This window comes from Erythrolamprus reginae, chromosome 1 (assembly GCF_031021105.1).
Source record: "Erythrolamprus reginae isolate rEryReg1 chromosome 1, rEryReg1.hap1, whole genome shotgun sequence".
Classification (NCBI taxonomy): domain Eukaryota; kingdom Metazoa; phylum Chordata; class Lepidosauria; order Squamata; family Dipsadidae; genus Erythrolamprus; species Erythrolamprus reginae.
In genome coordinates this window covers 253281860-253306965 of record NC_091950.1, presented here as the reverse complement: position 1 = coordinate 253306965, position 25106 = coordinate 253281860, and the positions used below count along the sequence as shown (strand labels likewise).

The 25106-nt window shown below is 40.4% G+C and overlaps 2 protein-coding genes across 6 annotated transcripts in view; one reads left to right on the top strand and one right to left on the bottom strand.

Moving 5' to 3' along the window:
* SMC6 (structural maintenance of chromosomes 6) overlaps positions 1-3161 on the bottom strand; it is a 51525-nt gene extending 48364 nt beyond the window's left edge. For 2 of the 3 annotated variants that reach the window (XM_070732849.1, XM_070732850.1), the window contains exon 1: positions 2628-3098. In XM_070732849.1, the coding sequence (XP_070588950.1) occupies positions 2628-2790 (163 nt within the window). In that variant the 5' untranslated portion in view covers positions 2791-3098. Of the gene's footprint in view, positions 1-2627 lie in introns of all 3 variants that reach the window. The other variant, XM_070732851.1, reaches the window with a different exon arrangement.
* GEN1 (GEN1 Holliday junction 5' flap endonuclease) overlaps positions 3128-25106 on the top strand; it is a 31248-nt gene continuing 9269 nt past the window's right edge. Inside the window, exons 1-11 of one of the 3 annotated variants that reach the window (XM_070732852.1) lie at positions 3128-3404; positions 7081-7191; positions 9400-9585; positions 10109-10295; positions 13476-13652; positions 15377-15487; positions 23031-23104; positions 23276-23367; positions 24548-24698; positions 24790-24826; positions 24959-25039. In XM_070732852.1, coding sequence (XP_070588953.1) covers positions 9425-9585; positions 10109-10295; positions 13476-13652; positions 15377-15487; positions 23031-23104; positions 23276-23367; positions 24548-24698; positions 24790-24826; positions 24959-25039 — 1071 coding nt within the window. In that variant the 5' untranslated portion in view covers positions 3128-3404; positions 7081-7191; positions 9400-9424. Of the gene's footprint in view, positions 3405-7080; positions 7192-9399; positions 9586-10108; positions 10296-13475; positions 13653-15376; positions 15488-23030; positions 23105-23275; positions 23368-24547; positions 24699-24789; positions 24827-24958; positions 25040-25106 lie in introns of those variants that run through there. The other 2 variants (XM_070732854.1, XM_070732853.1) reach the window with 2 other exon arrangements.

Here is a 25106-nt window from a genome sequence, read left to right as displayed (position 1 = left end):
TATAGAATCCTTGCAGCTGTAATAATGTGAATTATAATATACCTGTTTTCTTTATTAAAAGTTTGTCTTATGATTCCTAATAAAAATAGTTCGGGTTTTGCAAGGATGGTCTGGGAGGTGATTTGTTCTAGTATAGTTTTGATTTTATACCAATATTTTTGGGTGGTTTCACATGTCCACCAGATGTGGTAATATGTGCCTGGTTTTTCCCTGCACTTCCAACATAGTGGTGATAAATTTGGATACATTTTTGCAAGTGTAGCCAGTGGCAGGTGCCATCTGTAGAACATTTTGTAATGATTTTCCTTATATGAAGTTGCCATCGTTAGTTTGTAGTTGACAGTCCAAATTTTTTCCCATTCATTTAAATTAATTGTATATCCAAAATTTTGTGACCACGCTATCTTAGTTCCTTTAACTATTTCTTCTACTGTATCGTGTTGAAGGAGGAGATTGTATATGCTTGATATTTGCTTTTTTTGTGGGCTGAAAATAATGTTATCAAGGAGATTGTTTTTTTGAAAGACTAGTTTGTTCTTATCTTCATTATATTTTGATTTAATTTGTAACTAGTGTAACCAATCCACTTTAATATCTTTTTCCATGAGGTTTTGTTTAGGGATTAGATCATTATTTTCATTTAACAGTTGGTCGTATGTTATATTGTTGATATTACTAGGTAGTCTGTAGCTAGGTTTGGTACCCAGCCCCTCAGAATTGTCTGAAACTTCTATAGTCAGTTTAATTTTCAATATCTGAAAAATATATATTTTTATAATATGAAAATGTCTCATGCCAATCATAATTCTATTCTCAATTTATTTAATTTTCTTAATCACGTTTAAAACAGCTTTGTTTCTCAGTCTCTTGGGGTTTGAGATGTGATAATTTTTTTAGAGAATTTGAGCTTCCTTTTTAATTTTTCTAGGGTTTTTTTGTTTGATTTATAAAGATAGGAATCTATCATTTGTTGGATCATAGGATGATTGCTTCTAATAACTAAAGATTGATAGAAAACTCATTAAAATTAATTTCCCCCCAAGGCCGATTTCAACTCCTGTGATTTCACAAGCATGTCTATATAATCTTCTGGACAATGATCAAAAGCAAACTACATATTTTCTGAATTTTCCTGTCTAGTCTTATAGCACTATTTCTCCTAGTATTCCTTAGTATTCCCACCCAAGTATTAACTAATTCCAACTCTGATTAACTTCCAACATTGATATTTCAGCCATCTGCTGAGGGTCATGTAAATGGAATTAAATGCTTATATTATTATATTATGGCAGTGTCTAAATACATCACCCCTATTACAATCAATGAAAAATATTGAAAATCTGCTCCTTTTTGTGTTCCTTGGTCAATTTGGTTGCTTGGTTTAGGCAATTCCCCACCTCAGAATGTCTCAAAAAGGCATTTAGGGGCCAAAAGAACCTTAATCCTTCTTAAATCTATCCCCATCCCACAAAAAAACAAAGGTTTCCTTGCTTTAAATCAAATCTTTCTCTTGCTGAGAAAATTTTCTTTGTAAAGAAAAAAAGAAAGAAAGATGGAAGCTTGTTTTTCATTCTTTCCTATAAAAACAAAAAAGAGCATTTCCACTTCCCTCCTTACCAGGCAGGCAACCAGCTCCAATCCTGGAGCGCAACCCAACGGCCAATAAATATGCCAGAAGAAAAGGGGGGGAAAGCTGGTTTATTTCATTCCAGAGGTTAGATCTCAGGTTTAATTCTGACCCATCAGGATGCAAACTTCAAGGGAACTCATCTCTCTCTCTCTCTGCCTAGGTGCCTTAGCACAACTGGGAGAGTTGCATACTAAACAGATTGTGGGATGGAGCAATGATTAGAATGCACCACTGTAGGCTACTTCAGCTAGCTGCAGATCAGCAGTTCAAATCTCACCACCGGCTCAAGATTGACTCAACCTTCCACCTTTCCGATATGGGTTAAATGAAGAGCCAGATTGTTGGGGGCAATAAGCCGATTCTGTAAACTCGCTTAGAGAGGGCTGTAAAAGCACTAGGAAGCGGTATATAAGTCTAAATGCTATTAACCATTAAGCCGACTAAACACATACTTAGGGGTACCAGTGCCAAAGGGGGCACTGAAAGAAAACAAACAAACCAGCATGTACCAAGGGGGGGGGGGACCAAGATTTGTCAGTGCACGGGGCGCGAGGGGGGGCGGGAGGCTGCTCCTCCAAGCCGTTTTTTTTTTCCTTAGCCCCTTCTTCCCTCACCCAAAAGCCCTTACCAAGGCGACCACCGGCAGGCACCGCCTTTTCTCCCCCATCTTAGGTGGGGCTAGCTAGGATGACGGGCCTGGAGGATCCCGCCTGGAGATCAACGGCAGACATCACCTCTTGCCTCTCGCCCCACAACAAGAAGGAAATGCCCTTCACCCGCCACTGGCTGGAACCAAAATGCAACTGGGAATGAGGACGGAGCTCCCTTGCAGCCCATCTCTTTTTGGATTATTCCCGGGTCATTTTGGATTCCCCCTCTCCCTCCTCCCGAGCCAAACCCGTTCCCCAACACCTTTCGGCGAGGGTATTTGGGGTAGGGTGGGGGGTGTCCACGAAGGGAGTCTCCCGCTGCCGCGCGTCCTTCCATGTACCCTTACTTGGACAAGGTTCTGTCGAAATGACCGTTGGGCAAACCCCGCCAAGTGCGTGGCCCTTCTCCCGCGGACCCCCTCCTCTTCTTCGCAAATCCGGCACCGGTCCTCTCGAAGCACCGAAGCCGGAGCGCGCCTGTAATTTATGAAGGGGGGTGTCAGGACGCATGCGCACTTCCCAACTGCTCCGTCAGTTTCACTTTCTTAGTCCGATTTGCATCAATGGAACACTATTTGCCTGGACATCTGCCATTGGCGCGAAAAGGTAGCCACCTTGCGTTCCGCGCCTGGTGATTGGTTGTTAAGACAAAGACTCGCGTTCGGTTAGGAAGTGTCGCGTTCTCAAGAAGGAAACAGAGGGAAAGGCGCTACTCGATGGTTTTCAAATCTATTTCGTATGCCGTTGGGAAACCAGAAATGACGTCATAATATCACGGAGGGTGATTCCTCTTCGATTGGTAATCCTGCCCCTGTCCCTCGCACGGACGTCATGATTCCGCGCAAGCGCAGTTAGGCCCTGATGAAATACGAATTTTTGGCGCTGTTGCTTGGAGAGGTCGCTGCCTTGTCTGTCCGCATTCGGGCGGGTGACCGCCGTGTGGTTGAGAGGTACCGGGAGGAAGATTGCTTGCAGGGATCGCACGAGTATTTTTTTTAAAAATAATTGAGTCTGATTCGGTGCTAGATTACAGTGTCTCTATGAGTCCCATTGAATAAGATTTGGAGTAATCGTCCATAGGACTGCATGCCTGAAAGCAAATGTAAAACCCATAGAAATCCTATGTGAGTTATAATCCGATCCATCTGATATAAAATTTACCAGACATGTAAATGATGAGAAAGGAAAAACTGAATAACGTTACTCTACAGCGTGATATATAAAAATTGTCTTTGCCTGGGAGACAAAGACAAAACCCTAAAATAGAAACCTCACTATATAAGAGGAGAAAGAGGTATGCCTTCTAAGAAACTGAATTACAGTATACTGTTCAAAAAAAATAAAGGAACACATCCTAGATCTGAATGAATGAAATATTCTCATTGAATACTTCGTTCTGTACAAAGCTGAATGTGCACAACAGCCTGTGAAATGGATTGTCAATCAGTGTTGCTTCCTAAGTGGACAGTTGGATTTCACAGAAGTTTGATTTACTTGGAGTTATATTGTGTTAAGTGTTCCCTTTATTTTTTTTGAGCAGTGAACTATCCCTCATTGGTTTCAGAACTAAAGGTATTCAAGTTGCAGTCCCTAGTTCATACCTTCTGATTCGACAGAAACATAGTTTAGTTTATTAGATTTGTATGTCGCCCCTCTCCGAAGACATTGTACGGTAGGTTCTTCCCTCACACACACACACACACACACTAGTTCGTTATTCAAGGGATGAAAAAATATACTAAAAACAGAATAATGGCATTCAAATAGATCTGGATCAAATCAAAATCACCGCTCAGAGTCCGAAAGGCGTTGGGGAGTGGCCTATAAATTAAATAAATAAATAATGAGAGTGCAGAATTACTGACAAAATAAAAAGCTGAAAGTATTTTTTTTTTTTAGAAAGATAGCTGTATGTTCTATTCTCAGACATTTCTGCTTGTCCTGTCTCAAAAGTAACATGACTATAAAGATGCAAATTGGACCACCAAATGAGTGTGTATTAATGGATCTTCCCTATGAAGAAAAACTTAAATGACTGAAGATTTTTAGCTTAAGAAAAAGCCATTGAAAATATAATTAAACCAAATTGCGGTAGATTATGTGTTTTGGAGAAAGTGAAACTTTTTTTTTTCTTTCAAAATCATAGAACTAAGATCTATGATCCTCACTAAACAGGGCAATGCAGGCTATGCACAAACATATCTGCTCTTTTCAGATTATTCCGCATGGGTGGTTACGGATTTTAGCTTAAACACGGTAGTTAAATCTGTTCTGACAAATTTACAGTGAAAGACAAATTTATGAGTTAGCATTCAATATGATGTTGAAATAGAACCATTATGTTTGGGAGAGTTATCTCTCACTATCTGATGCTTGGGGAAGAAGATGAACTAATTCCGTTTGTGAATTTTTTAGAAGCATCTAGATATGACTTTCGGAACCAATATATCTGTTTAAATGCATCACTAGACTAATCAAATGGGATTCTTGATATTATGTATCTTAGCATAGAAAAATGACAGACGTATTAGGGATTGTTACCCTCTTCTATTTCAGAAATGATCTCCCATGTGTTTATAGGTCTTTCAAAGAAAAAACATAAAAGAAGACTGAAGACTGAAAGTTTCAAATGCTGATGTGCTATTATCACAACTATGTAGTAATCTCTTGAAATTTAGACAAAGTAAATCACTATGGCTACCTATGAAAATTAATTATTCCAGAAGAAGCCAGGCTAAAAGGATTACAGCGGTTGGGGGGGGGGAGGCTTATAGATTTTAATGCCATCTGCAACATAAACAAGATCAGGATGTGAATAGCACAAGGAAGAGAAACTCTGAAGTTGAGAAATTTGTCACTTAAAGAAGAGGCCAGTGTTATTTTATTTTTGATAGTTCCGTTAACTCCTGAGATAAAAGAAACTTTGCACGTAGCTAGAAGTATTAGATTCCTAACTTTTGTGCTTGGTTTTAGAAAAGGCTTTAAAACTGAGCTGAATAGTTTCTTCAAAGAAATCATTCTGATTATTAAAGTTGGCTTTAAAAAATACAAAAGGAAAAAGAAGGTTTTAACATTGTTTCTTACATGAAGTCTTTCATATAATTTCTTTTAAGTTGTGACTGCTGATTTGCCAATACAAATTAAGTTTTTGCTAAGAAGAGCATGTATGTATCACTAAAATACGTTTCTCCTCTATGCCTACCCCACTTCCTTCCCATCTCTTCTCAACCCAAAAGTTTGTGGCTATTTCTAATTCTTTAGATGTCTCTGTCTCCTCTTTTTATCTTAAGCCTGTGAAATTTGTTAGGTTCTTCAGGAGTGATAGGATAAAAGCCTCTGTAGGCTTTTAGAGGATTTAAATCACTATATCTCAGTCCTGGTGTTTCATTCGATGTTCTTCTAAATATCTGAATTTTTTTCTGGCAATATCAGCCAGCTGAATGTTAGCAATGACTTGAAAAAATAGTGTAAGAAATTTGCTGAAGTCCCATTTTAATCTGGTAAAGTAGAAACCTATGCACAGTAGTACAAACCTCTACGCAGAGCTTGCTTCTGAGTGATTATTCTTGCATTTGTTGTCTATTATATTGCAATCCTTACAAACCTGGTACTTCTGAGCAATGTAGGTATTCCTGCTGCATAAATTCACTTATTATTTGAGATTACTGTACACATTTGATGTCGTTCTTGTTAAAAACTTTTATCCATAATTCATTCTGGCGACATTGTGTTGATTAACACCATGGGGGTATACAGATGTAAATCATAGTAATAGATAAGGTTTTTTTCTCTGTGTGCAAAAGAAGGGGAAAGATGGTTAGGATATGAATCCACTGTTGGATCTCTGACTGATTAAAGTAGGAATGAGTAGGATGGCTTCCAAATCTAAATATACAGTATATAAAAGCGAAAACCACTCACACTGTAATCAGGAAATCTCCAGAACTTTAAATCCTACAAAGTTGAAATTTGCCACGTATGTTTCTCTTGGCTTCTAGATGCTTGCTAAGAAAGGAATTTTCAAAATGACCATCAGATCATTATATATTTTTTATATTATTATTATTATTAAGACACGTTAATGCTAAGGATTTGGACGTTCTGCTCCCCCTCCCCACCGAAAAAGAACTGTGTTCCAACTGCCAGTGGGCTTGGCCAGTGTGTGACTCATCTGGCCTGTGGGCTGGGAGTTTAGACATTCTAGTCCATGTTAAAAAGTTCAGTTTCGTAGCAAAGCATGGGTATCCAGCTACTAGTATGGTACAACTGCATCTTCCATCATATCTCGCTAGTGGATATATTGGGTTGAGTTGCTAGAAGTATTCAGAAACAAAATGAACACAAGTTTTATATTCTATTACTGGAGCAAGTGGATTCTGAAAAGGACCCACATGAATAAGCAAAACATGCTTAACTATAAGACAACAGTAATAATTGCAGTTAATAAAATTAGTATGGCTTAACAGTGAAAAATCCTGAATAGTTATTGTGAAATTATATACAGTAGTTTGCTGAACCAGGTGAAAGTAGTTTTGTTGATGAATGATGCTGATTTTAAATAGACTCTTTGGAATTAGAGTCAATCTATTTCTTCCTTGGTACAATGCAGCCTAACATCATTCAAAAATATTAGGCTATACAGTACTGTGACCCAGAGTCAGTACTGGAGTCAGCCCAACTATTGGCTGAGAATTATACCGTAGGTATATTTCCTCTTGTAGGTATTATGCTGCACATTAGATGTCCAATAGATGGCACTGTTTCCATTTTCCAGTTTTGGTTGCTTTTTTTAATTATTAGGAGCCTACAATTCTTTCGATTGATAAAATGCTCAGGAGCATGTGACACTTGTCTGCAACACCTTAAACCATCTGCTGTGTTTACCTTGAATGCCAGAGCAACTTTTGGAAGGTAAATCCAATCTACATTACAGCCATATAAATTGCATTCCAACTGACTTTTCTAGAGTGAACTGAAGAAGAAACCATGCATGAAATAATTCGTCCAATATTTAGGAACAATACTGTCAGTACTCTTAACACGGCAAGAAGCAAAGGTGCTATTGAATTAAATTAGGAATAAAATCAGAAATGTTAAGGGAGGGATGAGTCATTAAAGGGGGAAAAAATTGAAGGGAATAAAGAGCCAAAAATAAAATTTGCAGAATAGCAATAACACTTAGACCTATGTACTGATTCATAGTGTTTTACAACCCTCTCTAAGCAGCTTGCAGAAGGAGGTAATCCAGTGATGTTCAACCTTTTTTGAGCCGCGGCACATTTTTTACATTTACAAAACCTTGGGGCACATTGAGGGGGGGGGGGCTAAAAAAAGTTTGGACAAAAAAATTCTCTCTCTCTCTTCCTCCCTTTCGCTCTATTTCTCTCTCTCTCTCTCTCTCCATCCCTCTTTCTTTCTCTCTTCCTTCTTTCCTTTTTTGCTCTCTCCCTCCCTACTTCCCTCTATGTCTTTCTCCCACCTTCCCTCCCTCTCTTTCTCTCTCCCTCTCTCTTGCTTTCTTTCTCTCTCTTGTTCTCTTTCTCTCTTGCTTGCTTTCTTTCTCTCTCTTGCTTTCTTTCTCTCTCTTGCTTACTTTCTCTCGTTTTCTTTCTCTCTCTCTTGCTCTTTCTCTCTTTCTCTTGTTTTCTTTCTCTCTCTGAGCTTCGCGGCACACCTGACCATGTCTCATGGCACACTAGTGTGCCACGGCACACTGGTTGAAAAACACTGAGGTAATCTGCAGGCTTTTGCTCCACATGCAATTCTTTTGAAAACAGTGCATTGCTTCTAAGTAAACTTGTACTGGGTTGTTTTAAAAATCAAAATCCAGGGGGAGAAAGTATTTTAAAGAGTAAAAATGACATGCATTTTTATTTATTGACTTGAGTTTTTATCCCAACTTTATTACTGTTATAAGTAACTCGGGCTGGTAAAGCTATATACAGTGGTATTCCTACCTACAAACGCCTCTACTTCAGAACTTCTCTGGATAAGAACCATTTTTGCTTCTTCTCAAGAACCATTTTCCACTTACAAACCCGAGCCTCCGAAACTGTAACTGGAAAAGTCAGGGAAAAGCCTCCGTGGGGCCTCTCTAGGAATCTCCTGGGAGGAAACAGGGCCGAAAAAGGCAAGGAGAAGCCTCTGTGGAGCCTCTCTAGGAATCTCCTGGGAGGAAACAGGGCCTCCACTCTCCCTGTGGTTTCCCCAATCGCACACATTATTTGCTTTTACATTGATTCCTATGGGAAAAAATGCTTCTTCTTACAAACTTTTCTATTTAAGAACCTGGTCACAGAACGAATTAAGTTCGTAAGTAGAGGTACCACTGTAATTATTCTTCCTTCTTTCCTTCTCCCTACACACAACAATCCTGTGGAGTGGAGTGGAGTGGGATGAGAGAGTGACATGGCCCAAAGTCATGTAGTCAGTTTTCATTTTTAAAGGGTGGATGGGGGGAATAGATCTCCCAGACCCCTGGTTCCCAGGCCATTCCTTAACCACTAGCCTAGATCAACTTTTGCATGCTCTAGATTTTAAAATAATAATGCAGTTGTAATATTAGAATTAGAAATAAAAAAATTAATGCAGGCAGGAAATAGCAATTTCTGGAATAGAGTTTAGATAGTGTAGAAAGATGATTGCAATAGCCTCTTCCATTCTGATCTAAGTTTATTTTTTAATTTAGTAATTGTCACTGCAGAAATTGCTAAAAAGAAAACCTTAGTGAGATTAATAATAATTACTGTCACATGTCTTACGGGAGACAGTATTTGACTCTTTGAGTTCTGTGGAATTGAAGAGAGGTTTTCTTTGGGGTGCATATTGGTTTTCCACCCTTTGAGAATAGGCACTATCACTATAAATCCTGCATGTGCTTTTCCAAGTCCAGGTTTCATATTTTCAGTCTTAGGCTTTTCTTTGCCGCCACCCTTTTGTGGGAGAGGGACAGAATGAAGACACTGATATAAGGAGCAGGCCCATAACATTATAAGAAGCATGTGTCAAATTGGGGTGGGTTGGAGGGGAAATATTGTGTGATGTTTGGAGAGGTTGTGGTTGGTTTAGTTTCCTTAAATGATTTCAGTGGCATCCATCTATCCATCTTGATCTTTGCAGGCAGTGCATATGAATATTTGGAACCATGGGAGTAACTAGCCTGTGGCAAATCCTGGAACCTGTCAAGCAACATGTCCCTCTCTGCAGTCTTAAAGGAAAAACATTAGCTGTTGATTTAAGTCTTTGGGTATGTGAAGCACAGGGAGTTAAGAAGATGGTGGGAGTCGTCACAAACCCACATCTTAGGTAGGTACAGTGCCTGTGATAATAAATTACAGTACTAATATGTAATATATAAGACACATTGCTTCTCTTGGGTGCTTTACAAAATATAAGATATACAGCATAGTGTAATTTCAGTCTTGGGAATAATGAATTCATTTCACTGTGTGAGGCCTAGAACAACATTTCTGAGTGCTCATGGAAAAGGGATTCTGAACCTGCTAATGGTCAGTGTGGACTTCTCTGCAAATGCTGTTAGGATTTGCAGTGTGAACTAAATAAGAGCCATAAAGTACCTCAAACCATCTTCCAAGAATTTGCCAGGCACATGCCGTTAATACTTTTACCTTTTAAATTGTTTTCTAATTAAAAGAATGAGTTTGAGGAAGATACAATGGGAGCCAAGAATACATGGCGTTTCCTTATATTGATCGGTTTGGGGGGAAATGTCAATATTTTAGGCAAGGGAAGAAATCAGTTGATTGCTTATTGAAATCTAAGATGAGAGATATAAGATGTGCTATTTAACTCTTCTCTCTTGTCACAGGAATCTTTACTATCGTGTTTCTTCTTTAACATTAATGGGGATCCATCTGGTGTTCATCACGGAGGGTGACCTCCCCAAACTGAAAAGCAGCACCGTGCGGAAGAGAATAGACGCTCGCTTTGGGCCGTTGAGAAAGCCTGGGATCGCAATAAAAGGGAGATCCCGTTTCAAATCTATTTTGAAAGAGGCAAGCTATCACAGTGGGTTATATTTACACAGGATGCCGAGTACTGGCAGTATCGGATACATACAGTAGGAGGCATCCATATTTAATATGTTTTATTGAACCAATGCTAATTTTTGCAGACTTTGTATTGCTTGAGAGCAATTCAGTTCAATTAATTGGACACGTGCTGCTCTCCTGCCCGTTTCATCAAACCTGGTGGCTTAGGTTTGAAAGTAGGTTTTGAAAGCTGAAGTTCTCTGCTTGTCCTTAATTTTCTTTGGGTGCAATGGTTGCTGATTTTACATTTAATATGTAAGCAGAATGTTCAGATTTATTTTAGAGGGGTTTGGGGGATAGATCTTCAAATTTTAGATTCATTTATTTATTTATCAAAGTTATACACTACCTTCTTACTGCATAAGTCACTCTGTACCTTGTAAGTGGAATATAGGTAGGTAGTTCTCAACTTAGAATGCTTCGCTTGGTAACTGTTCAAAGTTACAATGGCACTGAAAAAAAATGATGGTTTTGTGCACTTAAGACCATTGCCGTCCCTGTAGTCCCCACCCTGAGTCTGCTAGGAGAAGGGCGGCCAATAAATTTAATAAGTAAATAAATTTACATTGGGATGCTTGACAACTGACTCATATTTATGATAGATGCAGTGTCCAGGGCACGGGTGAAATGTTCCTGGTTCTTACGTGCCTATTGGTCGTCAGAGTGCCTGTCGCGAAGGGAGCACGAGGCTCCGCCCACCTGCCCAGACACCGCCATTTGGGTGCTTTTACCCTTTGTGAATGCACAGAATGCTTTGCACATACGCAGAGGTTAAAAGAGCCCAAAGGGTGGTGGGTGGGTGGAGCCTCACACTCTCTTCGCGACCAGCTCTCTGACAACCGACAGGCATGAGCAAACCGGGAGCATTTCATCCCTGGTCTACGGGACATATGCAACCTTCTGATAAGCAAAGTCTTTTTTTTTTAATTAATATTTTTATTGATTTTTATAATATAAAACACATCGTATAACATATAACATGTGCTCAGTGATCCCACCACCAGACAATCAATCATACCCCACCACCAGTTGGGGGTATTTCTTGTATAAATCATTTAAACCCAAGAGTGAGATATTTCTTGACATATTATAGAGTGATTCCAACTTGTTTTTTATAGCTTGGTCTCGGATCCTACTCACCATATATCGTCTTACCTTGTCCCATTGTCCCATCAGCTGTTGCAAATCAGATTCATTAATCGAATTCATCCTTTTATCCATAATCTCGAATTGAATGTGGTCCACCATATACCTATACCAATTTTGCATTGTCCATTTTGTCGCGTCTTTCCACCCCAAGACTATTACCGTCTGAGTGCTTTTTATCGCTGCTTGTTTTATTTCTCTGTATTCTCCCATCTCACTACTTTTTACTAATACAGTGGTATCTCATGATACGAACCCCTCGCCATACGAACAATCCGAGATACGAACCCGGGTTTCGGAAATTTTTTGCCTCTTCTTACAAACTTTTTCCGTCTTATGAACCCGCCCCCGCGAAGCCCTGCCGCTCGGCTGTCGCTTTTTGAAACAGCTGGGGGGCTTCTCAGTGTCCTCCTGAACCCGAACGCCAAACCCAAACTTCCAGGTCCGGTGTTCAGGAGGCCGCCGAAAAGCCCCCCGGCTGTTTCAAAAGGTGACAGCTGGGCGGCGGGGCTTCTCGGCGGCCTCCCGAACGCCGAACCCGGAAGTTCGCCAAAAGTTCAGGTTCGGGAGGCCGCCGAGAAGCCCCGCCGTCCGGCTGTCGCTTTTTGAAACAGCCGGGGGGCTTCTCAGCATCCTCCTGAACCCGAACACCAAACCCGAACTTCCGGGTTCAGCGTTCAGGAGGCCGCCGAGAAGCCCCCCGGCTGTTTCAAAAGGTGACAACCGGGCGGCGGGGCTTCTCGGGGGCCACCCGAACCCAAACTTTTGCCGAACTTCCGGGTTCGGCATTGGGAGAACGCTGAGAAGTGCCCGGTTGTTTCAAAAGGTAACAGCTGGGCGGTGGCAGTTTTTTGTGGGTTTTTTTTCGTTTCACGCATTAATTCATTTTACATTGTTTCCTATGGGAAACAATGTTTCGTCTTACGAACTTTTCACCTTACGAACCTCCCCCGGGAGCCAATTAGGTTCGTAAGACGAGGTATTACTGTACTGCCATTTCCTTAGTAATCGTCCATCTTATATTTAATATCCACTTCCACTTTTTGCCAAAAGTTCTGCACCACTGGGCATTCCCAGGGCATATGCATAAACACTCCTTTATCTTGGCACCCATGCCAACAGACACCTTTAACGTTCTGCTGAAAGTGTGCAAGTTGAACGAGTGTGTAATACCACTTATGTAATATTTTCCTTCTCATTTCCCTAACTCTTGTATTCTTGATTTTACTTATATTCTCTACTGTATTTTCCATCTCACAGAATGCTTTGCGCATACGCAGAGGTTAAAAGAGCCCAAATGGTGGTGGGTGGGTGGAGCCTAACACTCCCTTCGCAACCAGCTCTCTGACAACCAACAGGCATGAGCAAACCGGGAGCATTTCACCCCTTGTCTAGGCAACCTTCTGATAAGATCAAAAGCAACGTGAGAAAATATCATTTCACTGAAAGAGTAGTAGATCCTTGGAACAAACTTCCAGCAGACGTGGTTGGTAAATTCGCAGTAACTGAATTTAAACATGCCTGGGATAAACATATCCATCCTAAGATAAAATACAGGAAATTGTATAAGGGCAGACTAGATGGACCATGAGGTCTTTTTCTGCCGTCAGTCTTCTATGTTTCTATGTTTCTATAAGCAAAGTCAATGAGCAAGCTACATTTGCTTTAACAACCAGGTTACTAATTTAACAAATGCAGCAAGTCAACAAATGTGGCAGGAAAAATCATAAAATATCCCACACTAAAACTCACTTAAACAAATTTTTCACTTAACAACATCAATTTTGGGCTCAATTGTGGCCATACGTTGAGGACTTACCCGTATAAGCCCCTCCCAATTTTAATGCATTTTGCCACTGAAATTTGTCAAGGAACTGTATCAACGTGGTCTTGGCTACCTCAAATATTTTTTAGAAAGGGAGGAGAAGAGCAGCCATGAGTTGTTCATCCCAATGGCATTTCTCATTGCTTCCTCCATTGGTTTTTTTTCTATTTCAGTGCCTTGAACTGCTGGACTGCTTGGGAATCCCATGGATTCAAGCAGCTGGAGAAGCCGAGGCAATGTGCGCTTATCTGAATGCAAATGGCCACGTGGATGGGTGCATCACCAATGACGGAGATGTCTTCCTTTACGGTGCTCAGACAGTGTATCGAAATTTTACCATGAACATCAAGGTAATTTACAGGACATTTCTTTTATACATGTGCTACTTTAAAAAAAAAAGTGTATTTTTCATTATTATTCTTTTAAAGAATAAGCAATAGATATTCTGAAACGGACAAACAAGGAAAGGGGAGTAATAAGTAAGTGGGGTGAAAAATGCAAAGAAGAATGGAGAGAAGAAAGAAGGGGGAAAGGAAAGTAAGATAAAATAAATAGATATAAAGAAGTGGCTTTCAGTCTTCTTGATAGCTGTTTCAAGCGCATTTGTATTTTATTCACTCTAAGATTGCAGCATATTTTTTTTCTTTCTGTAGTCGACACTTTCTAATCAAACGCATGAATCACAAAATCATTGTTTTTCTTTTTACAGCAAAAAGTCCACAAGCGGATTTCCAGTCACTAATAAATGTAGTTATTGGCTTTTCTCTAATCAAATAAGTCTATCTTGCTACTTTGATTTAACAATAATAATAACAATTTAATAATTTAATAATAATAATAATCTGAATTTCTGATAGCCTTTGTCTCTCGCACTCAGAAAAGTATTTTGACCTTACTCCCCACGCCACCACTGTTTACTCTTTGCGACTATAATATGACGTACTCTTCAGAATATGTTTTCAGCTCAGTAGGACTGAATTTTGAATAGACATATCTGTATGCCTTTTCTGTGCCATGGGACAGAATTGTGAAACACTTAGCTTCTTCATCCTACATCAGTGATGGCGAACCTTTTTTGGTTCGCGTGCCAAAAAGAGGTGTGAACGTGCACTAGCACACATGTACATGCCCACACCCATTCCCTCCCACACACCCACACATGCACACACACACTGCCACTGCACATGCGCACAAAACGCCCCTACCTATGCGCACAGGCCTCACTGAAGATTGGGACGGTGAACAACAGGGAAACTGGAAGTTTGGAAAAATTGACTTCCGGTTTGCCTGTTGTACTATTTTTTGCCCTCCGGAGGCTTCAGGGAAGCTTCCTGAAGCCCTGGATTGTGGAAAACAGCACAATGGGCAAACAGGAAGTCCATTTTTCCAAACTTCCGCTTTGCCTGTTGGGCTGTTTTTTGCACTCCGGGGCTTCAGGGAAGCTTCCTTGAAGCCTTGGGAGGGCAAAATGGCCTTCCCCAAGGCCGAAGATCAATTGGCCAGCAGCACACGCATGCTGGAGCTGACACAGGTTAACACCTCGCATGCCCTCCAATATGGCTCCACATACCACCTGTGCCATAGGTTCACCATCACTGTCCTGGATTGTTGGAATGGATCCTTTGACATTCACCTCATCTTTACAGACACCACAATGTCTGCAAATCATAGTTTGACAAGATACAGTTTTCCTTAGAGCAAGTACCAATTTTTCAAATACAGTAGTACCTCTAGATACGAGTTTAATTCGTTCCAGAACGGAGCTCGTATGTCGATCAACTCGTATCTGGAACAAATGGCTTTAGACTTTGTTTTTCCCCGCCGAGATAACCAGAAGCAAGGATTCTTGCGCCACCTAGTGGAAGCTCGGCTTGTATCCCGAATTTGAGCTCGGGTGTCGAACAGAAATTTCACTCCCGTCGTGGCTCATAACTTGGAATACTCGCATGTGGAGCAGCTCATATCTAGAGGTACTACTGTATATTCAATAATGTTTGTGGTGTTACTAGTAAAAAATATGAAAAATGATGAAGCATTAAGAGGGAGTGTCCTTAACATGCTCTATTTTGCACAGGACCCACATGTTGACTGCTACTTGATAGCTGATATTGAAGAGAATCTAGGCTGCACCCGAGAATCTCTGATTGGATTAGCAATTCTGCTTGGCTGTGATTATCTTCCTAAGGTAACCAAACAATCAATAGAGATGGATGGATGGATGGATGGATGGATTGAATGGATGGATGGATAGACAGACAGATAGACATATAAAAAGATAGATATACGATAGTCAGTCCGACAGACAGATTATAAAACCTGCTATTGGCATCATTATTTATTTAAAATATTTAGATAGCCACCTAACTTTTATCGGGGGTGAAATTTCAGCTGGAGAAGCGGAAATTTTGAGTAGTTCAAAGAACCGGCAAATACTATCTCTGGCTGGCCCCAGCGTGGGATGGGAATGGAGATTTCGCAGTATCCTTCCCCTGCCACGCCCACCAAGCCACGCCCACAGAACTGATGGGGGGGGCAATGAATTTCACACCTGACTTATATCGTACTCTCGACAGTTCCCAACCAACAATTAAAAACAATATCAATAAAAAACATAATTCAAACCCTAAACACAAACCAAAAATAATGAAGAAGGTTCTAGAACCATATTAGTGTTCCCTCGCTCTTCGTGGGGGATGCGTTCCGAGACCGCCCGCGAAAGTTGAATTTCCGCAAAGTAGAGATGCGGAAGTAAAAACACTATTTTTGGCTATGAACAGTATCCCAAGCCTTCCCTTAACACTTTAAACCCCTAAACTGCAATTTTCCATTCCCTTAGCAACCATTCAATCCATTACTCACCATGTTTATTTATTAAAGTTTATTTTTTAAAAAAAAATTATTAAAGGCAGACGAAAGTTTGGCGATGACATATGACGTCATCGGGTGGGAAAAAACGTGGTATAGGGAAAAAACCCATGAAGTATTTTTTAATCAATATTTTTTAAAAACCGTGGTATAGACTTTTCGCGAAGTTCGAACCCGCAGAAATCAAGGGAACACTGTACTCTATTATACTGAATGTGTCCTTATACTGTACAATCTATTTATTTCCCAGCCACCAGTGGTGAGCAGTGTTCCCTCTAATTTTTTGTGGGGGTCGGCGGAAAAGTATAGTGTCTGAGTGGCAGTCCCTTCGGGACTGGGCGGCACAGAAATAATAAATAAATAAATAAACAAATAAACAAACAAACAAACAAACAAATAAATAAAAAACCCACCCTGTTTTGCTTCAGAGAATTTCAAAATAAAATACTGTACTGGGTGTCTATAACAGTGAGCTCATAATAGGGCAACTCTATCAATATCAAAATGCCAGTTAATTAGTTGAGCTAGTTTCAAACTAGATTTTGATTTTCTTTCTCTCTTCCTTATTCCCATTCTTTTTCTTTCTCTTTTCCTTCCTCTCTTTTTTCTATCTGTTTCTCTCTCTTCCTCTCTTCCTCTCTCTCTCCTTCCCTCTCACTCTTTCCCTCTCGGCTTCTGGGCAGGTTTGGAAAACTCTGAGTTGATGATGATTTTTAAGTGAGCCATGGCTCACTGCTCAGCTTAGAGGGAACTATGGTGGTAGGGTTTTTATTGCTTTCTTCAGACAAAGGATACTTGCTTGAAAGTGTTTCTGTGCCCAGGGAAGGGGAAATGACTGGATCTGAGACCTTCTCTCACCACAAACCAAGAAGCTCAGTTTCTTTGTGGAAGAAATGAGATTTTGGCAAAGCTTCCTGCTGGATTCAAAGTTATAATGGTGACTCATGATCATTTTTCACAGTTGATCTATGAAGCATCCCTATAATCATGTGATCAAAATTCAGTACTTAAATTAATAAGTCACAACTTTATTGTCAACAATAGGGTTGACCAGTTAGTTGTATATGTGGAAGGTTTGGAAGGTAACATTATAAATTTATGGAGATCAGCTTGATAATACAGTGATCCCTCGATTTTCGCAGTCTCGATTTTCGTGAAACGCTATACCACGGTTTTTCAAAAAATAATAATTTAAAAATACTCCACGGTTTTTGTTCTATACCACGGTTTTTCCCACCCGATGACGTCATACGTCTCTCCCCCTCTTGCTCTCTCTCTTTTTCTCACTTTCCCTCTCTTGTTTTCTTTCTCTCACTCTTTCTCTCTCTCTTGCTATCTCTTGCTCTCCCCCCTCTTTCTCTCTCGCGCCGGCCCGTGCACCCACCAGCCTCCGGAGAATGCCTGTCCCGCCTCTCTTGCAGCAGAGGAGAAAGAGAGGTGGAGCGGGCGGCGAGCGGGCGGGCAAACAGCGAACGGTGAGCGGGCGAGCGGCGGGCGGTTGCCTACGAGGAACGGTGGCCGCCAGCGCTGCTGCAGGAGGACCCGTGTCCGAAGAAAGCCGGTGAGAGGGGTAGTTTTTGGCTGTCCATAGCCAAAAATGGTGTTTTTACTTCCGCACCGCTACTTCGCGGAAAATCAACTTTCGCGGGAGGTCTTGGAACGTAACCCCCGCGAAAATCGAGGGAACACTGTATAGGATCTACTCATAGAGAATGTGAGAAAAAATGTAAAATCATACTATGAAGATACGAATAATATATTTTATATATTTATACACTCATTGACTATTGAAACTGCAATTACTACAAACAAATACTACTGAAAACCCAACTCAAAATTATTGTATTGATACTTTTTCATGCTTTTTCAATATTGCACTGTGGAAATTGCCTTCTCTTTTTTGTCTGTTTGTTTTCGTTTTGTTTAGTCTTTTTTTTTTTGTTATACATGTTCTTTTTGTGTTTTTAATGTACATAACTAATAAAGATTATTTTAAAACAAAGACAAAATTCAGATGCTTAGCAACTGGCTCCTACTTATGAATGTTGCTGTGTCCCAAGGTCATGTGATTGTCACCTTTTACAACCTTCTGACAAGCAAAGTCAATGGGGAAGCCAGATTCATTTAATAACCAGGTTATTAACTTCTCAACTGCAGTGATTTACTTAACAACAGTGGCAAGAAAAGTCATACAGTGGGGCTAAACTCTTAATAAATGTCTCTCTTAGCAATAGAAATTTTGGGCACAATTGTGATCGTAAAGATGACTACCTGCATGGAGGGTTTTTTTGTCAAGTTGACACGGCTGCTTCAGTTACAGTTTTAGGGCTGACAGTAGCTGCCAGATTTCAAAATATCTTCGTCCTCCCTTTACCCTAGATCAGTGAGGGCGAAACCTTTTTGGTTGCATGCCAAAAGGGTGTGTGTGTGTGTTGGTGTGTTAGCACGTGTGCACATGCCAACACCCATTCCCTACACCCCACGCATACGCACACATACCCCATGCTGCACATGTGCACAATTCCTTCAGGACCGCCTTCTGCCGCACGAATTCTAGCGACCGATTAGGTCCCACAGAGTTGGCTTTCTCCGGGTCCCGTCAACAAAACAATGCCATTTGGTGGGACCCAGGGGAAGAGCCTTCTCTGTGGCGGCCCCAACCCTCTGGAATCAACTCACCCTCCTTGCCTTTCGCAAACTCTTAAAAATCCACCTTTTATTATGATTATTATTATTATTATTATTATTATTATTATTATTATTATTATTTATTAGATTTGTATGCCGCCCCTCTCTGTAGACTCCGTAGACCTTTGTCGCCAGGCATGGGGAAATTGATTCCCCTCAGCTACTCCATTTGGTTTGTTTGGGTTCTATGATTGTTTTTAATTAAGGGTTTTAAAACTGTTTTTGCTTTTAACATTGGATTTGTATTTTGTATTACTGCTGTGAGCCGCTCGGAGAGGGGCGGCATACAAATCTAATAAATTATTATAGAAACATAGAACATAGAAGACTGACGGCAGAAAAAGACCTCATGGTCCATCTAGTCTGCCCTTATACTATTTTCTGTATTTTATCTTAGGATGGATATATGTTTATCCCAGGCATGTTTAAATTCAGTTACTGTGGATTTACCATCACATCTGCTGGAAGTTTGTTCCAAGGATCTACTACTCTTTCAGTAAAATAATATTTTCTCATGTTGCTTTTGATCTTTCCCCCAACTAACTTCAGATAGTGTCCCCTTGTTCTTGTGTTCACTTTCCTATTAAAAACACTTCCCTCCTGGACCTTATTTAACCCTTTAACATATTTAAATGTTTCGATCATGTCCCCCCCTTTTCTTTCTGTCCTCCAGACAGGTTATTATTATTTATTATTAATTCCCTCCCCACCCCACCCCATCCTTGCGCCTGGGCACAGGCTCACTGAAGCCTGGGACAGTGAGCAAATGGGGAAACTAGAAGTTAAGAAAAACGGACTTCCCATTTGCCCATTGTGCTGTTGTTTGTATTCCAGGGTTTCAGGGAAGCTTCCCTGGAGCCTCCGGAGAATGGAACAGCCTCCCCAAAGGCCAAAAATCAGCTGGCTAGTGCACGCATGGGGCTGACATAGAGCAACACCTCGCATGCCCTCTGATATGGCTCCACATGCCCCCTGTCCCACGCGTGCCATAGGTTCGTTTTCACGGCCCTAAGCCAATTTGATTTAGATCTCCTAGCAATCCCAGAAGAATGCACAAGTTTAAAACTCTTTCAGCAACACCCTCCTCCACGCAACAGGTTACCTAATAATATTTCTTGCTATAAACATTCTTTGCACATTCTTTTTTCAAAGGCAACTTCCCTTGACCCTGTCAAAGTGTAAATGATGGCACTGCTTGTGGCAATATATCATTCTTATATCGGTGTGCTTCTGTGGGACAGTATTTGCTTTCCCCTTGGATGTCTGTATTATTTTTGCATGTTTGCCCTTTATTTGTTTCTCAAGAGCTAGGACTTATTGTCTTTCAAGCTGACCTGCTTTACGGAGTTCTGTATGTGTGAACCTAAAATGAGAGCTAAACAGTGTAAGCAAGAGGTGGCGCCATTACAAGATTGTTGGACTGCAACTTCTATGCTCCCATAGCATTAGACATGCTGACTATAAAATATTATTTCAGCAGTATGTAAAGGAGAGATACATGCTGCCTGCATTTGAAGGATATGTGTAAGAGAAGTACAAATAGGGTGCCACTTATTTGCAAAGCACAATGGTGCAAGATCCTTGCAATCCCTCTCAGCTGCAATTAATATTCTTTGACGTGAAACAAGATAATTTTTTTAGCTAGTCAATCTTTTATTTATTTGGTGATGGAATGTTCTTGTTCGTTGCTACATTTGCCTGCTCCTGAATCTTCTAAGGACATCCAGTGTGTTATAACTGATGTGCACACTGTACAGACACTCCCATTCCCAGCAGGTACGTAAGAGGCTTCATCCAGATGTGGGAGAAAATGCAAAGGGGTGAACATAGAGGGCGCTCAGGGATGGTTTTCACTTACCTTCCCTACTGGTTCGCAAATGCATTACGCACCAACTCCACACATATGCATGGGCTCCTGTGCTGGCACTTTAATCATGTGTGAGCCTTCCGCGCATACACACAGCCTCAAAAACATGTACAAATAGGATAGAATGGGGGTGCGGACAGGCCAACCGTGATTTCTGCTACAGATTCGGGTGAAACGGACCAAACTGGCTGAATAACACCTGAATGTGCTATTTCTCCATTGACTTTATCCCTACAAGCTTCCCAGCAGTAAAAACTGATGGGGGAAAAGTGGTGAGGAGTGTCAATAATCATCAGTTCTTTCTGGGTTCCCCATCAACTTATGAGAAACTGTGAAGTAACATTGAAAATAAGGATTACATTGCGATGACAAAAATTTTAAAAACCCAAATTTCATTCCTTTGGGAGTACTGAGTCCTGTATGTTATATAGTAAGTTATTGCATTTATTTATTTATTTATTCATTCATTCATTCATTCATTCATTTATTATTTGATTTGACTTGTATGCCACCCCTTTCCGCAGACTCGGGGTGGCTCACAACAATAACAAAAAACAATGTATAACAAATCTAACATTAAAAAGTCTCTAAAAACCCCTTATTTAAAAAAACAAGACACACACACAAACATACCATTCATAAATTATATAGGGCATGGGGAGATGTCTCAGTTCCCCCATGCCTGACAGCACAGGTGGGTTTTAAGAGGTTTGCGAAAGGCAAGGAGGGTGGGGGCAATCCTAATCTCTGGGGGGAGCTGGTTCGAGGGTCGGGGCCGCCACAGAGAAGGCTCTTCCCCTAGGTCCCGCCAGACGACATTGTTTAGTCGACGGGACCCGGAGAAGGCCAACTCTCTGGGACCTAATTTGTGGTATCTTTGTTGACAAAAGTTTTACCCTGTGATGCAAGCTTTCACTCGATCAAAGATTACAAAATATATCAAACAGACATGACGGTTTTATATAGCGTTTAGTAGTATCTGTATGCTACGACTTTCAAACATTGCAACCGTATGGGAAAAATCATCCTGAGCTCCGGTCTGTTTTTTAACAAATGATAGTTGCACAATTGCTGGCCAAATGTGGCAGTGTAGGAAGCTTAGACCTAATGTGTCAGCTTTTAGGATGGAGTTAATCCCTGGGCTCCCCCCTCCTTTTTCTTTTAATGAAATGAAAGAAAACTCCCTGTGCCCTCCCTCCTTTCTCACACAAAATTCTCATGAAAATTCTTTTTCCAGGATTTCTCCCCAAACATAATATGCTTGCTTCCCCCCCACTCCCTCTACTGCTTAAAATCACAGATGGTCCTTGCGTTTAAGATCAAAGAAAGGCTTTAGCTTCTTTGTGTAACACTCTGATGACAGTTTGGGGAGATAGCAGATCACCTTTTCCTTCTGAATTTAGCACTTTTACTTCTCCATGCATACACATGATATTTGTCTATACAACCTAACCCTTCTAGTTCCAGGTTTACTTTTACTGGTCTGCTCTTCCAAAGTGTTTTGTCTCTGTTCTGAGCCACACTTGTGGATTTCAAAATTTTGGAAAATTTTACTTACTACACACATTTTTATACTCCACACTTGATCTGTAATCCAACTTTTTTTTAAAAAAATAAATCAGTTATTCTATTAAGAGGTGGCCAATTTCTCAGCACGATACAGCTAAGGATAATGAAGCATAAATAATTTGCAATTCATTCGCAAATTGGTTTGACTTACATGGCCTCCCATTTATGAGCTGATATTTTCCTGTGATTAGTTAGTCCTCGACTTACAACCACAACTCAGCTCAAGATTTCTGATGCTAAGTGAAACATTGCTTAAGTGCATTTTGCCCCCATTTTATTACTCTTGCCATAGTTGTTAAGTGAATCACTGCAATTGTTAAACTAATATCATGGTTCTTAAGTGAATCCAGTTTCCCCACTGACTTGTAAGAAGGTCTCAAAAGTTGATGCACTGGGACACTGCAATGGTCGTACATATGAATCAGTGGCCAAGCATTCGAATTTTGATCATATGATCATGGGGATGCTGCTATGGTTGTAAGTGTGAAAAACAGTCATGAGTCAATTTTCCACTGCCATTGTAACTGAATGGTCACTAAATGAACTGCTGTAAGTCAAGGACAGTCTGAACTGGGGGGTGGGGGGAGACTCACCTAAATGGCCACATGTCTTAATAATGTTTGCCCAATTATTTATGATTTCATAGTTTGAATGAACGTCAATGTAGTTTAGAAACAATAGTGTATGCTTCAGTACATTTATCTAAACTTTATCAAAATATTTCTCTTGGTTCCCAAAGGGAGTTCCTGGGGTAGGAAAAGAACAGGCTTTAAAGTTGATCAAAACTTTGAAAGGACAGAGCTTACTGCAAAGGTATGTTATTTTTAAATTGCGTTCCCTATTTTCTCCCTTTCCTTATAGGGAGCCAATTCCTCACATGATTCAGATTCATGATGTGGGCACGTATATACGGTACACTGCATGCGGAGATGGGATTATTTCCCAGTGCTGCAACCTTCATCACCATTTCAATATTGTTTTTAGATTTGAGTCCTGGAAAAAGCATTTCCAAAAGGGCGAAGTCCCAATATCGACAGCTAAAATACCGCTCCACTGTTCTGTGTGCCATCATCCAGGTGAGTCAGCTCCTAGTTTCAGAAGATTATTGGAAATGTAACCGGGGACGTATTATCATATGTGGTGGATATGTATAAAAGCAAAGAAATATTGGACAAAAATACATATATGGTTAGCAAAAGTGTTAAAGCAACATAGAGACTGTAAGCCTGAAATATTTTTGTTAAGCATAATACCGGAAAAGTATGATAAAGGGAACTTATACTTAATATTACATGTTTTGACAGCAGCAAGAATTGTATTTGCACAGTATTGGAAAAATGAGGAAAAAGCCTACAGTGGAAGATGTAATTTAAAAAAAATGTAGACTGCAGAAATGGACAGATTGACACTAAAAATAAAAGAAAAAGAAGACACAAAGTATTTTTGAATATGAGACTTATTTTATGAATGGTTGGGTAGCAGAGAAATTAAGAGTGGAAAAAATACTACTATGTATAAATAGAAAATATGCTGTTCCTTAAGCATTTACTAATGTAAAAATATATAAATAAACTGTTAAAAAAAGAAAATATCGTGTTTCTCCAAAAAAAAAAAAGAAGTCTGGGTCTTATTTTCTTTTGAACCTCGAAAAACAGGGATGGCCTTCTTTTTGGAGGGTTCTAATTATTGACTCACCTCATGGCAGTGATACCAATAGCCTCACCCAGTAGGAGCCCACTGCTGGCCCACTTCTTCTGTGGCCACTTGCCGCCACTCGCATGCATCGCCCCAGCCTCCGTTTCGCCTTCAGATGCTTTCCAGAAAGCCCTCTGCAGCCAATAATAGAGCTCTGGGTCGATCCAGAGCTCTGTTATTGGCGCAAATGCCGCAGGCATATGAAGGTGAAACAGAGGCCAGGGCAATGCGTGCAAGTGGCAGCAAGCGTCCGCAGAAGGTGAGGCAGGCGTCGAGATAAGTGAGGTAAGTAGGGCATCTCCACTCCATCCCCTAGCTTATTTTTTACTTATGTGCCTTGCCCCACCCCTTGCACCTCAGATGGGTGGAGTTAGGGCTAATTTTGTGGGTGGGGCTTAATGTAATCGCATGCGCTCAAAAATGTGATATGCTTCTTTTCAAGGTAGGTCGTCTTTTCGGAGAAACATGGTAGATTCAGTATATTGAAGTCTCCCTTTGAACTGAGGACCCTGGTGTGTAAGAAAAATATTTAGCCTGTAATCCTCTTTCCTTTTTTTGTAGGTTCTTATAAAAATCATGAGGACATGGGATGTCGTATCTGTGGTAGTGTGGGATATTGTGAGCCCCAGGATAGTAACTACTGCTGCCCATGTGACTGGCATTCTTCTGAGTCAGAGCAGCCACAGAGCTTAGTGGAGGAAAGTATTAAAAGGTAGGTGTGTTTTCATAACATTTGCTCTGAATTGCTTCAGGAAGACCTCTGTGACATTCATAGATCTGAGATGTGTATATTTTATTTACAGAAAAGCCAAGGCATGTGAAGGCTTTCCCTTTCCTGAGGTAATTTTTACAAGTCATGCATGCACACATAAATAGAATCACTTAACCTATCACTATTTCCCTCAAGTATCTTATATTATAAATAAGATAAATAATAAATGCCTTAATTTTTTTTCCTTTTCCTCTGCTAAGGTTATCCACGAATATCTCATCAGCAAAGATAAACCAGTAAAATTAAACGGGTGCCAAAGGCCAAATTTATTATCTTTTCAAGTATGTATTAAGACACTATACCTTGCATGCTAAAATGTTCTCAATATTGAATACAGTTTAGTCCATT